The sequence below is a fragment of the Myotis myotis genome, unplaced genomic scaffold (assembly GCF_014108235.1).
Source record: "Myotis myotis isolate mMyoMyo1 unplaced genomic scaffold, mMyoMyo1.p scaffold_m19_p_2, whole genome shotgun sequence".
Lineage (NCBI taxonomy): Eukaryota > Metazoa > Chordata > Mammalia > Chiroptera > Vespertilionidae > Myotis > Myotis myotis.
The window spans coordinates 31106249-31122987 of NW_023416324.1; the positions used below are offsets into that span (position 1 = coordinate 31106249).

General features: G+C 41.6%; 2 protein-coding genes across 8 annotated transcripts in view; one reads left to right on the forward strand and one right to left on the reverse strand.

Moving 5' to 3' along the window:
• STIL (STIL centriolar assembly protein) overlaps positions 1-11466 on the reverse strand; it is a 54295-nt gene extending 42829 nt beyond the window's left edge. For 2 of the 6 annotated variants that reach the window (XM_036351245.1, XM_036351242.1), the window contains exons 1-2: positions 1913-2200; positions 65-151 (exon numbers count right to left, since the gene is read on the reverse strand). In XM_036351245.1, coding sequence (XP_036207138.1) covers positions 65-75 — 11 coding nt within the window. In that variant the 5' untranslated portion in view covers positions 76-151; positions 1913-2200. Of the gene's footprint in view, positions 1-64; positions 170-1912; positions 2201-11424 lie in introns of those variants that run through there. The other 4 variants (XM_036351244.1, XM_036351243.1, XM_036351248.1 and 1 more) reach the window with 4 other exon arrangements.
• Positions 11467-12739: 1273 nt separating this feature from the next.
• CMPK1 (cytidine/uridine monophosphate kinase 1) overlaps positions 12740-16739 on the forward strand; it is a 38958-nt gene continuing 34958 nt past the window's right edge. Inside the window, exon 1 of one of the 2 annotated variants that reach the window (XM_036348037.1) lies at positions 12740-13014. In XM_036348037.1, the coding sequence (XP_036203930.1) occupies positions 12844-13014 (171 nt within the window). In that variant the 5' untranslated portion in view covers positions 12740-12843. The remainder of the gene's footprint in view (positions 13015-16739) is intronic. The other variant, XM_036348036.1, reaches the window with a different exon arrangement.

The following is a 16739-nucleotide window of genomic DNA, read 5'->3' on the forward strand; positions in this document are numbered from 1 at the left end:
TTCACCCTATCTTTCCAAGTTATGTGAGCAGCTGTAAAAAAGTTGTATAAAAATATTTCTATACCTGGTGTTCATCTGGGACCCTGCACGAGGATATAGAGGCTCCACGATAGTTGGTGAATGATTTATTAAATTTCAAATGCTCAGTATCCTAAAGAAAAGAGTATTACTAATGAATGATAAAATAAAAAAAAAACATGATTTAACCACTTATTAACAAATTACAGACAAACTTAGGTTACTTATTATATCTATTCATTATTTAGAAGATACTTTTTATTATTATTACTTTTTGGTTAATCTTCACCCGAGGATACTTTTTTCATTGGTTTTTAGAGAGAATGGAAGGGAGGGAAAGAGAGAGAGAAATATCAATGTGAGAGACTCACATTGATTGGCTGCCTCTCCCACACACCCCGACCTGTGCTGGAGATTGAGCCTACAACCAAGGTATATGCCCTAAACCAGAACTGAACCCGAGATCGATGGTCTCTAACCACTTAGCCAAACCGGCCAGGGCTAGAACATATTTTTTAGATAAACTCAGAGGCTGAAAACATTTACAAGAACAAAATTCTATTAAAAGTGCCGTTGTAAGATTGACTAAGATCCTCTTGGAGGTATCTGGACTTCGTGAAGAGCTTCTGTGGATGCAAGTTTTAAACTCTAAAGCCCTTCTATGATGCTTTGTTGTCATGGATAACAGTATTTAGATTCTTGGTAACTGTAACTATAGGAAGCATATAACATGCCATTAAGCAGAAGTGGTTTAAAACTCCATATATGTCTCTTCTTTCTTTGTGACTTAGGGTAAAAAGATAATGTTGATCCATTTCTCATTTAAAACAATACAGCCCAGTCAGCATGGCTCAGTGGTTGAGTGTTGACCTATGACCCAGGAGGTCAGGGTTCAATTCCTGGTCAGGGTACATTCCCAGGTGGCGGGCTCTATCCCCAGTGGGGAACCTGCAGGAGACAGCCAATCAATGATTCTCTCTCATCATTGATGTTTCTATCTCTCTCTCTTCCTCTCCCTTCCTCTCTGAAATCAATCTATAATAATAAAAGCATAATATGATCATTAGACCGGACAGCCAGACGACCTTCCAGAGGAAGCCTGGGCTGCAAGGGGCCGAGCCCCTTGTACAAATTTCATGCATTGTACCACCCAAGTAATTAAAGCTAGGGAACCTAAAACCACATAACACCTATACCTAGCAAAATATATTCTCCTTGGACAATGGCATCCTGTATTACATAGAAATCATCAAGTCATCCTTATCTCTCCTTCATCTTCCCCATAAAATGTCTGTCTTTCCATCTCCGCGTAATTCCTGATTTCATCAACTCACCAGATTTACTGTAAACTCCCCACAGTGCTACTATAAGGTTATTTCTACATAAATCTGACCTAGTTAGTTTCCTGCTTTAAAAGTTGATGGCTCTTCTTTATATACAGAATAAAAAACCATCACAATCTGGTCCACCCTATTATTCCAACTGTGTCCCTTATCCACTCATCCTACATCCCATTCAAACGGAACTGCTTGCAGTTCCCCGAGTCTGAGTCCCTGCACAGCCTGTCTGTCCCCTTCGCTCGGAATGCCCGGGTAACCCCCCAACATCCTTCACCGCCCAACTCCAATTCTCCTTCCTCTGTGAAACCACCTCCTACCTACACATCATGGTGATTTTATTTTCGCCCGTGTGCATAAACGTAGCATTGTCACACTTGCTTGTTTACACATTATTTACAGCGGACCTCGAACTTCAAACATTAACCGATCCCTTACTATGTAGCTGTTTGAGCTAGATAATGAGGAATTAAGAACGAGCATGCAGGGTTTCAGTCCTCAAGAAAATTTCTCAGCGAAAACAACTATAAACAGCACTGGAAACCTCTTTCACATACCTAAGCAAAAATGATGCTCCAGGAATCCGCGATCCGCTTATTTCTCCCCCTAGTTCCCCGTCACGGAGTCAGCCCTGGCTCCTGGAGGGCTGAACCCAACGCGGGGTCCTGAACGTCGCCCACGGTCCTCCGGTCCCCGCTTCGGCCTCTCAAGTGGAAGGCGAAGCATGAAGCCCGAGTCACCGCCACCTCCGCTGAGGCCGGATCTGTTTGTTGAGCCGAAACAGAGGTGGACTCCAGGAAACGCCTCCACCGACTCCGCCCTGAGACGTTGGGGTCGCGGGAACTGAAGCGGCAAACACTAGCTCGTCGAACCGAAACCCGCGCCGCGCCCGCTGACTGGTCAGAAACCCGACCCATCAGGGCGCAGGGGCGGTGCTAGAAGCATTACGCACGTTCTCCGCGACGGACTTGGGCACCAGCCAATCAGCGCCCCGAAACGGACAGCGTTCGACCAATCCCAAGCCTCCTTGGAGAAATGAGGTCGACACCGGGGTTCCAGGATCAGGTTCCGGAGGATTTAAACACTTGATTTTCTTAAACGATTAAGTTCCGGGGTGGGGCGGGCCTTGCACACGCGCAATGAAAAGCCCAGCCTGGCCGAGACGAGCCTGGCGGAGGAAGTGCTCGCTTCCTTTGTCGTCTTTCCGCGACTAGAAGCGGGAGAAGCCCTTTACTTGAATGGGCAAAAGAGGAAGTTAGATTTCTCCCAGTGTTTTCCTAAGAAACGCCCTCTCTTTTCCATAACAAACATCTTTTAAAAAAATTTCTTCATATATTAATGGCATGTGGTATATATGGCATATGTGTATATTATGTGGCCTACGGTATTATTACTGGTGTGACAATTCATAGGTATCTCCACAGTATTGGTTAATTAGGCGTTCTCGGCCATTTTCTTACACAATTGTCCTAACCCTCAAAGTAGGGTTAAAGATCGCACAAGCTAGTGAGTCAGGATTTGAAATGCCACTTACTTTCCTCTAATTTTCTTTAGAACTACTTTAAGATACCGGAAAGAGAAATGTAAGGTTATATGAATTAGACAAAACGAAAGGATAAGCATAACACATAATTCCCTAATCCTGGACATAGTGACATCTTTCCAAAGTGTATGGAAGGGAATTGGGGGGAGGCGGGGGGCAGTAAATTTACAGTGGAGAAATCTGACCAATATATGTCAGCCACATAATCAAGACTAACATTAGTCATGAGTCATGTTGATAGTATGTACACTTATGCTGTGATGAAAGTGCCACTTTATTGTCTTCCTTCCAATAACCTACATCTCAGTCCCGAGAAGAACATCAGACCAATTCCAATCATGAAGGAATCCTATAAAATCCCTGGCCTGTACTCAAAACTGTCAAAGTTATCAAAAGCAAGGGAAGCCAGAAACTAATCAAGGTGCCTAGAGCGATATGACAACTAAGTTTAATGTGGGATGGTGAATAGGATCCTGGAACAGAAAAATAACACTACTTTAAAAACTAAGAAAATCTAAATAAATGAAGGTCTTTAGTAATATTGTAGCAATACTGGTTTGTTAATTGTAATAAATGTACCATACTAAATATATTAGTAATAGGGGAAGCTGTGTGTATATAGGGTACATGGAAACTTGTACTACATTCTCATTTTTTCTGTAAATCAAAAACTGCTATAAAAAATAAAGTTTGGTTAAAAAGAAAAAGGGAAGGCAAGAGGAGAGTTGAAGCATATGCTATTTATTGAACAAAATAAAATATCTTATTGTTGTTTAATATCTCAAATACTAAAAAGAACTTCAATTAAACATTATATTACTATTGGACTTTAAGCAGGATATATATTTAACGATATGCATAGTGTAGATGCTATTTCAGTTGAATAAAGAGAAAAAGTAAGCTAAATTTTAGGACTTTACTTATTGAAATAAAATCTACAAATGCTATAACAAGGACCTACTACACAGTAAGCTTCCTGCAATGTGGAATGAATGGAGAATTGGAAGGACATGACAAGCATAGAACAAATACGGTACAATTTTATAGACAGGGTAATAAGAGGTAATAATCCAAAGCAAATATGTATTATTATTAGATTGCAAGCCAGTTTAAATAGACAGAATACATGCTATGCTATTCTTTAATCCCTATCTACACTGATAAAAGACAAACATGCAAATTGACTATACCTTTGCTACACCTTAAGCCACACCCACCAGCCAATCAGAGTGGCTATATGCAAATTAACCCAACCAAGATGGCAGCCAGCAGCCACGGAGCTGAAGCAAGCAGGAGGCTTGGTTGCTCCAGTGATGAAGGAAGCCAACTTCCCGCCTGACGCGGCCGACTCTGAGATCCTCTAAGAGCAACAAAGTTTCAATTATAGAAGGTAAATAAACCCCAGATACCTCCTTTTAGCCGGCCGTGGCCACGAAGCTGGAGCGAGCAGGAGCTGGCTCTGAGCTCCAGTGACAGCAACAAAGTTTCAATTATAGAAGGTAAATAAATCCCAGAATAAAAAGAAAAAAAGAAAAAAAGGAGAGGCTGGGAGCTTCCGTCGCCGGCGGGCTTGGTCAGCCTGAAAACGGCCCTTAGCCCCTCACCCAGACTAGCCAGTCACCCCAGTGGGGACCCCCCACCCTAAAGGGGTGTGGCCAGCCTGAAAACAGCCATCAGCCCCTCACCCAGTCTGGCCAGGCACCCCAGCAGGACCCCCACTCTGATCCGAGACACCCTTCAGGGCAAACCAGCCAGCCCCACCCATGCACCAGGCCTCTATCCTATATAATAAAAGGGTAATATGCAAACTGACCCTAACAGCAGAAAGACTGGGAATGACTGGTCACTATGACACACACTGACCACCAGGGGGCAGATGCTCAATGCAGGAGCTGCCCCCTGGTGGTCAGTGCGCTCCCACAGGGGGAGCTCTGCTCAGCCACAAGCCAGGCTGCCAGCTGCCAGTACAGCAGTAGTGGTGGGAGCCTCTCCCGCCTCCTCAGCAGCGCTAAGGATGTCTGACTGCAGCTTAGGCCTGCTGCCCGCTGGCAAGTAGACATTCCCCGAGGGCTCCCGGGCTGCCAGAGTGATGTCTGACTGTCAGCTTAGGCCCAATCCCTTGGGGAGCGGGCCTAAGCCAGCAGGTGCATATCTCCCGAGGGGTCCCAGACTGTGAGAGGGCACAGGCCAGGCTGAGGGACCCCCCTGAGTGCACAAATTTTTGTGCACCGGGCCTCTAGTTTATATATATTTATGTCATTTCAGGACACTATGGACTTGTTATGGCTATTGGCCTTAACAGAGAAAAGCTACCAGTTTTATATTTCAAATTTGCAGGTTCTTTAATTTTCTTCACAGTGAACTATGATACACTTTTTAACATATGAATTTGTATGAATTTGTTGCACAATGTTATAAGAAAAAATTGCAAATGAAAAGAGAATCATCCAAAAGTCTATATCCTAACATATCAACTGTCTTCATTTTTTGTTTTTTCATTTTCCTTTTTAGTCACTATCTATGTGACATGGCCTTATGATTAGACCAGGTAAATGTTTAATGTTATGAATGCTGACGTTCCTGTTAATAGGCTGGCTCTGGGAATTAAAGAGCTATTGTTATCACCAGGAACAGGGAAGTTGTAATCAGTTGTCAATTCTGCTACTCATTTACTAAATATCTCCAACACCCAACTTTCCCTTCCTCTATTTACACTTCTGAACTAAGCTGATTGCTTTTTAAAAATAACTACAATTTCACTTTTAAGGAACATCATATTTTTAAGGGGAATTGCTAATCTGTCAATTTATGCAAAATTCTTTATAGATTCTTAAGCCTCTTGTTAGAGGTGACAATAACAATTTATGTGTTAACTCATGTTGACTTATTTTACTTATTTTTTAAAGCTTGGATTGTTTGAAATAAAGACTAGAATAAGTAAATAACACACACCAGTAAATTCACTGAAAGTTTTTGCTAATTTGAGTTAATGTACCATCATCCTAATTTTGTATTCAAGAAAACTAGCTCCTTTGTTCTAAATTAAATGGCCATATGTGAATTTGTATAAATTTGTTGCACAAATAGTGTTATAAAAAAATGGGTTTATTTCTAGGTTCTCTACCCTGTATCATTGATCTATGTGTATGTTTTTATGACAATACCATCCTGTTTTAATTATCATAGCTTTGTAACATAGTTTGAAACCAGAGAGTGTGCTGCCTCAAGCTTTGTTCTTTTCTCAAGATTGCTTTGGCTATTTGAAGTCTTTTGTGGTTCAAAACAAATTTTAGGATTGTTTGTTCTATATCTGTGAAAAATACCATTGGGATTTTAATAGGGATTTGCATTGAATCTGTATATTGCCTTGAGTAGTATGGCCATTTGAACAATATTAATTTTTCTAATCTATAAGCACAGAATATCTTTACATTTATTTGTGTCTTCTTTAATTAAAATGTCTTATAGTTTTCAGTATTTGGGTCTTTCAAATCCCTGGTGAAATTGTAATTTATTCTTTTGGATGTAATTGTAAATGGGACTGTTCTCTTTCAGAACATTATGTATTGATTTTGTATCCTGCAACTTTATTTACTGAATTTGCCTATTCTAACTTTTTTTTTATGGCATCTTTAGGGTTTTCTATATATAATAGTATGTTATCTGCAAATAGTGACAGTTTTACTTTTTCTTTTCCAATTTTTAAAAATATTTTTAAAATATTTTAAATTTTATTTATTTTTTATTGATTTCAGAGGGGAAGGGAGAGGGAAAGAGAGAGAGAAACATCAATGATGAGTGAGAAACATTGATTGGCTGTCTCCTGCATGCCTCACACTGGGGATGGAGCCTGTAACCCGGGCATGTGTCCTGACCGGGAATGGAACCATGACCTCCTGGTTCACAGGCTCAACCACTGAGCCATGCTGGCTGGGCTTCATTCCAATTTGGATGCCTATTTCTTTTTCTTCTCTGATTGCTCTTGGCTAGGAATTCCAATACTATATTGAATAAGAAGTAGGTCATGGTATACAATACTTTTAAGGTATTGTTAAATTCTGTTTGCTAATATTTTATTGAGGATTTTTGCATCTAAATTCATCAGGAATGTTGGCCTGTAATATTTTTGTGTGTGTATGTGGCATCCTTGTCTGGTTTTGGTATTATGGTAATGCTGACTTCATAAAATGTGTTTGAATAGTTCCCCTTTCCTTTTTTTTCGAGAAAGATTGGTACTAATGTTTGGTAGAATTCACCAGTGAATATGTCAGGTCCCGTGTCTTCATTATCAGAGAAGAGTAAACAAGGATCCCGGAACCTGGTGAACCTTGAGCCCATGGCAAGGGCTAGAGCTATGCACCGATTGTTTAGTCCAGACAATGAGGCTCAAGCTATTTCCTGACCAAATATTCTCAGCATAAATCTTTCTAATATTTACTGACCTTTAAGATAGTCTGTCTATTACCGCAATTACATGCCTAAGAGCTAGATATGTATCCAAAATTGAATAAAAGGTTGGCAAGGCCTGGGCACCAGTGGAAGTTCTTTCCCCTGGCCCCCAATATTTCCAAATTATTATTTCTTTTCTCATCTCTTTATTTGCGTGCGGCCCCTTCTCCAGATCCCAAACCCTGAACCATGTGGGACGTAGGACATTCACAGTCCCGGACTTTTGTTTGTTGGGAGGTTTTTGATTCCTGATTCCATCTCCTTGCTAATAATCTATCTGTTCAGATTTTTATTTCATCATAATTCAGTCTTGGTAGGTTGTATGCTTCTAGGAATTTATCAATTTCTTCTAGGTCTACTTTTTTGGTATATAGCTATCCATAGTGGATCTTTTGTATTTCTGTGGTATTAGTTGTAACATATCTTTATTTCTAGTCTAAATCTTCCAGGAACCTTGGAGTTCCTTTAAAAGAGTGAATCATGGCCTGGCTCAGTGGTTAGAGCATCAGCTCGCAGTTCGATGCCCCCCCCCCCCCCCCGGTCAAGAGCATGTACGAGGGTTTTAGATTCACTCCCAGGCCTCAGTTGGGGTGCATGTAGGAGGCAACCAGTCAATATGTCTCTCTCATATCACTGTTTCTCTTTCTTTCTCTCTTTCCTTCCTCTCTCCCTCCCTTCCACTCTCTCTGAAAAGCAGTGGGAAAAATATCCTCAGGTGAGGATTAACAAAAAAACATACACCAGTGAGTCATGTTACAATTAATACATTGTAATACTGTATAAAGAGTAATGAGACATAGTCCCTTCCTTCAAGGATCTGTAAATCTAGTGTGGAGATACACAATACACCACAGTGCTACAACAGAAGTAAACAAGGGACACAGTAAGTGGGGAGGTGGTATGTGTAAAAGCCCAAAAGAGGGGCACCTAACCCAGTCTTGAAAATTTAGAGAGCGATTCTTAGAGGAGGTAAAAATCTGAGTTGATTCCTGAAAAATGAATAGCATATACCAGCAAAGAGTTGTGGTGAAGAATGGGAAAGTGGAAGTATGGGAACAGATGATCTATCTCTAAAGGGCAATTATGATCAATAGGACAAATAAATGGTGACAAAGCCCTATTTCTGAAGCTCTTAGAGACTTTTCTAGGAACCTGACTATATATGGGAATAGTATGCATGAATTGAATATATGCCCAAAAGACCTAATGTACTTGATGATAAACACATATTGATAGGAGTGGGTTTTGAGGATACCTCTTGTTATACTTCTTTCTGAAATCAGTCTTCTTATCTGTAATAACACTAACACTAACTTTAAAGGGATTTCGTGAATATGAAACTTTTTATCTCCTAAGGTGGCAGTATTGTAGAGAAAGAATGCAGATTTTGAAGCCGTACATGCTGAGTTTGAAATTCACTTTGCTATCTACTAGTTATGTGGTCTTAAAGTGTTTCCACTTTCTGGCTTTGTTTCTCCATCTGCAAAATGACAGTACTAACTTCACAGCATTATAAGGATTTTATAAGGCAAGGCTGATGTTTAGCCAACACAACTTGTAAGACTCTATTGGTGGTTAAAATACTGAATTATTTTCATATGAGTTGGTATATATGAGCACTTTGTGTACCATTCACTCCTCTCCTGGGACATCAATGACTTTCCATGATCCAACAATTAGAGGGTTGATGCCCAGGACAGCAAATCCTGGCCCAGAAATCTCTACAGATATTATAAATGTAATGATTATTAAATGGTAATGTAAGTGAAATGTACTTGATGATAAATAAACACATATAGATAGGAGTGGGTTTTGAGGATACCTCTTGTAGCCTCAGAAAAGGTAATGTAAGTCAAATACCTGATACATAGTAGATATTCAATATATATTCATTCAATTCATTTAATCTATGGATTCAATCTATGAATTCAGATAAGGAATGGCCCTCTACTGGGTAACGTCCACTTATTCAATATATATTTATGGAGTCATATTATTATTGAAGGTCTGTTGTCTGCATTTAGGTGGGACTCATTGTTCCTCTGCCACCGCCAAGGAGTAGGAGCACTATTATAAGGCTAAGAAGGAGTTAAATGTTCAAGCATCAGGGAAGCATGGTGTCTTTCATGAATCCTAGTCTCCTTGGATTCATGTGACTACATGGTGTGGTAAGATAGGTGTTTTTGAAAAACTCTTCCATGTGTCTCCTCTCTCTGTTCACAAAACTACTCACACTACTAAACACTTCCAGTTACCAAATGCTTTCTATATGTTCTGAGCTCACATACATCATCATAAACATTCTGTTGCAAATACCCTCTCGGTCCTTTCTCCTTCTGTTGTGCTTGTTTGGCAAAACTCCTACCCTGGCTAAACTCAACACTGTCTTCTCTATGCCTGCATCTGAACAGTCAAACATCTTCAAATATTTTAAATCCATGATCTCTTTTTAAAAATATATTTTTATTGATTTCAGAGAGGAAGGAAGAGGGAGAGAGAGATAGAAACATCCATGATGAAAGAGAATCATGGATCGGTTGCCTCCTGCAAGTCCCCCACTGGGGACTGAGCCCACAATCCGGGCTTGTGCCCTTGGCCGGAATCAAACCTGGGACCTTTCAGTTCACAGGCTGACAGCCTATGCACTGAGCCAAACCAGCTAGGGCTTAAATCCATGATCTTGATAAAATTTATGACAGAGACCTTAACCTGCATATAATCAATCAATAGGTAGGGCCTGTGGAAGGAGCTAGAACCTGGGAAGGAGCTCTAGAGCAGTGCAATCTCTTAGCATGGTCAGTGTTAACCCAAAGGTCAGGGAGGAGCTCTTGTGGGTGATGCTGAGGTTGTGAGTCCCAGCCTGAGTGAGGGACTAACTCATGATAGTTTGTGCACATGCTGCTATGTCTGTACATACTGGGTTACAATCCTTTCTTTTTCCAGAATAAATCCTTTTTGGAATACCTAATGATTCTCTTTGATAGTTGACGAACTCAACCACCAAATGAGTTCCTAAGGTTGCTCTGAAGTCCTGCTGATTAGTTTTCTTTAGAAAACCAATTTTCCACTCTCAAAGATGTCTGTTTCATACCTTCTGTCTTCTCAAACACCCGACTCCCTTCTCTTTACCCTCAGCTGATATTGCCTTTTATTTACTGAGAAAATAAAGTTATCAGACAGGAATGCTTCCTTATCTTCAAACTTTCTTGTAACTATACCTTTCTTCCAACTCCTATTATAAATGAACTTCGTTTTCTCTGAGTCCTTTTAAGTAATCTAAGGCCCTTCCCGTGCCCTTTGGAACCCATGTGATTTTTCTTCTCAAGGGATTACCTCTGTTCCTTTCTTTCATATCAATCTTAGTAGCTTAAATAGAAGCTCTAGTACAGTATTATCTAATACAGCCGTCGGCAAACTATGGCCCGCGGGCCGGATCCGGCCCGTTTGAAATGAATAAAACTAAAAAAGAAAAAGACCGTACCCTTTTATGTAATGATGTTTACTTTGAATTTATATTAGTTCACACAAACACTCTAACCATGCTTTTGTTCCGGCCCCCTCCGGTCCAGTTTAAGAACCCATTGTGGCCCTCGAGTCAAAAAGTTTGCCCACCCCTGGTCTAATAGAACATTTTGTGATGATGGAAATGTTCCATATGTACATTGTCTGGTACAATTGCCACTAGCTACATGTGATTATTGAGCACTTGAAATGTGGTTAGTATGACTGAGGAAATGAATTTTTAAATTGCATTTAACGTAATTAATTTAGCCTTATGTGGCTAGTGGCTACCATATTAGACATTATTACTACTAATGACATCCTAATAAACTAAGCCTTGACCCTTATTCTCTCTATTGTCTTCAGCTCCTCACCTATGCACTCCTCTTTCAATCTAGTTTCAAATTAAATATAGTGTGTGATCTGCTTTGGGTGACACCATAGAGTTCATAAGTCCAAATTCTCCCTGATGCCAAGTCCAAGTTATTAGTATAACACAATGTTCACCAATGCATCATCAAAATCCTACTCCAGATATTCTGCTGGAACACCACATTCTTATGGTTTTCCTCCTACCTTTTTTGGCTCTTCCTTTTCAGGCTCCTCCTCCTCTCTCCAACTTTTAAAGGTCTGTGTTCCAAGACTCATTCCTTAGACTCCTTTTCTTCTTTCTTAAGATTTTTCCTTCATGCAGGGGGCAGAGAAATGGAGTTCTAATTAAAGAGCTTCCCAGTGCAATTGGACTATAATCCAAACTCCTTTCCATAACTAAAGGGCCTGAATGATCTGCCACCAGTCTAACTCTTCCACCTTCTGTTCTCCCTGTCATTCATACAGTTCTGGGCTGTCTTCTCTAACACCGGGGTTTTTGCACACCTTTTCTGTTTTTTAAAAAATATATTTTATTGATTTTTTACAGAGAGGAAGGGAGAGGGATAGTTAGAAACATCAATCAGCTGCCTCCTGCACACCCCCTACTGGGGATGTGCCTGCAACCAAGGTACATGCCCTTGACCAGAATCGACCCTGGGGACCCCTCAGTCCGCAGGCCGACGCTCTATCCACTGAGTCAAACCGGTTAGGGCCACCTTTTCTGTTTTTGTGGGACACTATAATCTAGTCTTTGCCTGATTTTGCTCTTTCCTATCCTTACATCTTGGCTTAAATGTCACCTCTTCAGAGGTCTTCTCTGACTACTTTACCCAAATTACATTCATCCTTTGTTATGCCTTCAAAGCTCACATTGCTATTTGTATTTATTTTTTCTTTGTTTGTTGCTGTTTGCATTTATTTACTTATTCGTGTGTTGACTTGCTCAGGTCGGCTGCCTCCCCACTGGAACTTAAATTCCTTGTGAACAGAGACAATAGGTTCTGCCCTCCCGTAGTGTCGCACCAGACTCCAGCACGGGCCTGACACAGGCTGCACCAGGTTAAGAATCCCCGGATTGATCGAACAGATTGTCAAACTGCAGCAGGAAGGCCGGGGAGGGTTGCGGGGCAGGAGGTAGGGGGGTAAGAGATCAACTAAAGGACTTGTGTGCATGCATAGAAGCATAACCAGTGGACATAAGACATTGGGGTATAGGGGAGGCTAGGGGACTGTCTAGGGCGGGGGGATAAAATGGACACATATGTAATACCCTTTGTAATACTTTAAGCAATAAAAAAAAAAATAGCAAAAAAAAAAAAAAAGAAATTATTGATAAATTCAATATCATGAAAAAAAAAAAAAAAAAAAAAGAATCCCCGGATTGAACCAATAAATGAGCGGACGAAGGAGCGGGTTGGAGGAGGCCCCGCCCCGCCAAGGAAGAGCCCTAGCGCCGCCGCCCCCCAGCAGTGGGAGCCCCTCCCCTTCCGGCCGCGACGGGGACGCCCCGGCAGCCTCGGCGGCGGGCCGTGGCGGGCGCCGGCTCGGCCCACCCCCTTCTGCTGTCCCGCCCCGTTCCGCCCCGCGCCTCAGCCGGCCGGGCTGCTGTCAGAGACGCAGTGTATGCTGAACCGCTGCGGCCGCCGGCTGCTGCACGACCTGGGTCTTCGTTTCCCGCTGGTGACCCGCCGGCCGTTTTTCCTCTGCCCTCACCGCCTCATGAAGCCGCTGGTCGTGTTCGTTCTTGGCGGTCCCGGCGCCGGCAAAGGGACCCAGTGCGCCCGCATCGTCGAGGTGAGGCCCAGGCAGCTGGCGGTCTGGAGGCTTGACCAGACGCCGGGCCGGCTTGTCCTGTCGCGCCCGGAGGTCCGCGCCCCTCGGAGCCGCGGGGCCGCGGACTACGAATCCCGGCGACCGTCGCGCCACCCGCGTGGCGGTGGTTGAGGGTCCGCCGGCGCGTGGCACGTCGGGACTGGTAGTCCACGTCCGCCCGCCTCGGGGGCGCCGGGAATGGATGGGGACTCCTTGGGGTCGCTTTGTTCCTGCGCCCCTCTTTCCTTATATGTGGGGACAAAGTTCGTCTTGAGAGTGGGCTGGGAGAGGGACTCCGAGAGGGCCAGCTTTCGGGGCCCTCAGCGCAGAGGTCAGCGTGTCGCTGGGCGTGGAGTCAGTGAAGGCAGCGGGAGCCGGATTTAGGTCAGAGGCGTCGTGCGCCCACAGCTGCCGGGCTGAAGAAGAGACCGGTTTTTCTACTCTGCCCCTCCCCGTGGGCTCTCTAAACCGCAAGCCCGCAACTGATCAGCCCAGAAAGGAATCCCGGCGGACAGGCTGTTAGGTTAGGTGTTCTGTGACCCGTCAGTGGCGCGTTCTGGCCCCTTCAGTTGGCAGTGGCAGCCCTGACAGCCCGAGCTCGTGTGGTTGGAAAAGCCGTGGAGCCCAGTTCTGAGCGTCAAGCTCAGGCCCTGCTGCCAGCTCACGCTGAGTCCACGGCCAGGCCACTGCCCCCGAATCTCAGTTGCCCCCTCTAGAACTTAAGAGGCTGTACACCCAGTTTTAAACTCAGTATAAAATACCGTCCAACTCTGGAATTGTGAAATTGTGTTACTTTCTAATTCTTTTTTTCTTCAAGTGGTGATAAGTTTACCATTTTCAATTCTGTTAACAATTTTCAAACTGATACTTGGTTACCTGCACTGACACTAGGAAATGCTTCTTGGAGAGTCTGGGGGACTATTTGGGAGAGAAGGAAAACAGGATACATAGAAACGTAAGAGGCGACCAGCGTGCTGTAAACACTGAGTCCCTGTGAAACTCGGTGACCAAGGAAAGTGTTGCCACAGAACTTATAGAATTCCCTCCTCTGTTGCATGATATGGCTTCTTTTAGCTTTGGGCCTCTACTCCTCTCCCTCTGTGTGCACACCGTTCACTCCTGTCCTATATATTATTCTCTAAAGAACATCCAGAAAAAGTCGGATGGTGACATCTACTTCATTATATATTCTATAGCTGCATTTATCATTATTGACTATTTTTAGGGGTAAAAGTGGAACTAACTCAACCAAAAAAATACATAAATATTTTTCTCATTTTTGATGGTTCTTTTTACCCTTTAGAAGACAAGTGGACAATTGGATGATCTCAAGCTTTTGTTTTATGTGTGAAATGACTCATATGTACATAGCATGATAGAGGAAGGAGCAAAGACTTAAGAAACAGATGTGGGGTCAAAGTCTATGTGCCATTTACTGTTTCTTTAGTCCCAGACAAGTTGTTACTTTTAGCTTGAGTTTCTCTGTAAAAAGGGGGAATTAATTTCTATCTAGTATGGTATTTGTGAATATTAAATGAAGTAAAATCTCTGGCACACATAGATGCAAATAATTTCTTTCTCGGTGTTAGACTTCCTGTACTTAATTTATGAGATTGGTTATTTTTACTTCGTAGTAGTGTTAACTTTTTAAAACTTAGGACCATTATATTTGAATGCATTTAAATATTTTGTTTCTGAATCCTAAAGTGGCTTTAACTGTCCACACCCCAACTAATAATACCCGTATTACTGCACTGGTTTAAAAATAATCTCTACATTCTATAACTAGTATTTATTCTTATTTCTGGTCAGTAAGGGCTGATGACATTTTAAACCTGTTACAAGATTTCCCTGATGAGATATGTTTTATAGTTTATTATCCTATTCTTTAAGATTTGAGCAGTTACATGAGCTTAAGCTGTTTTAAACTGTTATCTTCCATGAAAATAGTTACTCTTGATTCCAATTGCCATAAACATTAAGTTGATATCTACAGATTCCAAACAGTTTATAATTTAGTAATTGCTGTCCCCCAGTTGATGAAATAAACAATGGAAGTCTGTGGTCAGTTAAATTAGAGGTTTTTTATTCTTTTCTTTATGAGTCCCTTGTATTTTGATTGAATATTTTATTATATAGGCAAACAATAGCTGAATCCCAAAAGATTGTAATTTAAACAAGGTTAAATTTTCCAACTATCATGCCAATGCTAATTTAGCTCACAGGAGCCCTGAAATATGGCTGAAATAGAATTGTTTCGTTGGGAAAAGTACATTGATTTCCAACTCAGGCTGCCAGAAGTACATTTTAGAGCCCTGGCTACAGAACCTACAACTTTCTGACCCTCTGATGTCATGGGGCATTGCTTTTAGGAACAAGAGTGTGACTGGAGGGAAGATTGTACCTGTTTTTCTTTCTGAAGAGGAATTCTACCTCTACTACATGCTCTCCCAGATCTCGAGGAAGGAAGGGCAAATCTGATATGGTATCTTCTGAAAGTGTTCTGAACTGGGAAGGAAAGGTTTGAGGGGTTTTAGTTTTGACTTTTCCCTTTTATTTGTACTGGTCTTTTTCAATTTAGTTTTATTTTCTAACTATTTGTTTCTATTTTCTGTGCCCTTTCATACTCAATTTGTTTTTGAAAATTAGCCATTTTTAAAATCAGAGCAATCCTCTTAGAGTTAGTGAGAGTAGAGTTGTTGTGAAATAACTTGTTACTAAAAAATCATGATGAGGATACTGCCTTATTTTTGAGTTTTTTAAATTAAAATTTATTTATATTGTTTTGACTCAAGAAAAATTATGGTGCCATAACCTCAACTTGTCTTTGAAAATAAGAACTACAATTTTGCATGTGTTAGCAGGAAGAGATGGTTAAACCAACTCTTTTAAAGATGGTGAACATTTTACTACATAAACAAATTATACTCAAGTATATATCCATGCCAAATTGCTTTCTATAGCACCCCAACAAAATTCTTATCTTCTGTGTCATAACGTCCAAGCTTTGCGGGTAACTCATACTTTGGTAATCCTACCTACTGTCCTTAGACTGGGGTGATAATGACTTTAAGCATGTAGAAATCAGAAACTTGATTTTACTTATTTTTGTGTCTCAGGTGTTGAACATTGTGCCTGGCACTCAGCAGGTACTTAATAAGTATTCTTTGAACATTTTGATTTTTTAATATATTTTTAAATTGATTACAGAGAGGAAGGAAGAGGGGAGAAACATTGGTCGCCTGCCTCCTGCACGGTACCTACTGGGGATCGATCCCGAAACCCGGGCATATTCCCTGACTGGGAATCTAACCGTAACATCTTGATTCATAGGTCAAAACTCAACTACTGGGCCATACCAGTGGGCTCTTTGAATATTTTTAGAGGATACAGTCTAAACTAAAGATGTAAAACATTTTTTAAATTTGATCCCCAGGGGGCGCCCAAGTTGCAGTTAGTTCTCCCAATTTTAGATAGAAGGGTTTGAAGGAAACCTAGCTCTGTCTTACTCAAGTTTCTTGTGTAGCATTTCTGTTTACTCTCAGTGAGTAAATGGTATGGTTGTGAAAATCTGAGCATTCTAAAATTTCCAAGCTCCTGATTACAAATCCCTGAAGCAGATTACCATTCATAGAAGGAACTAGATGAGAAGATCCAATGGACATTAAACTTGTTTAAAAAGAGGCCTTTTTCTTTTTGATGGGATA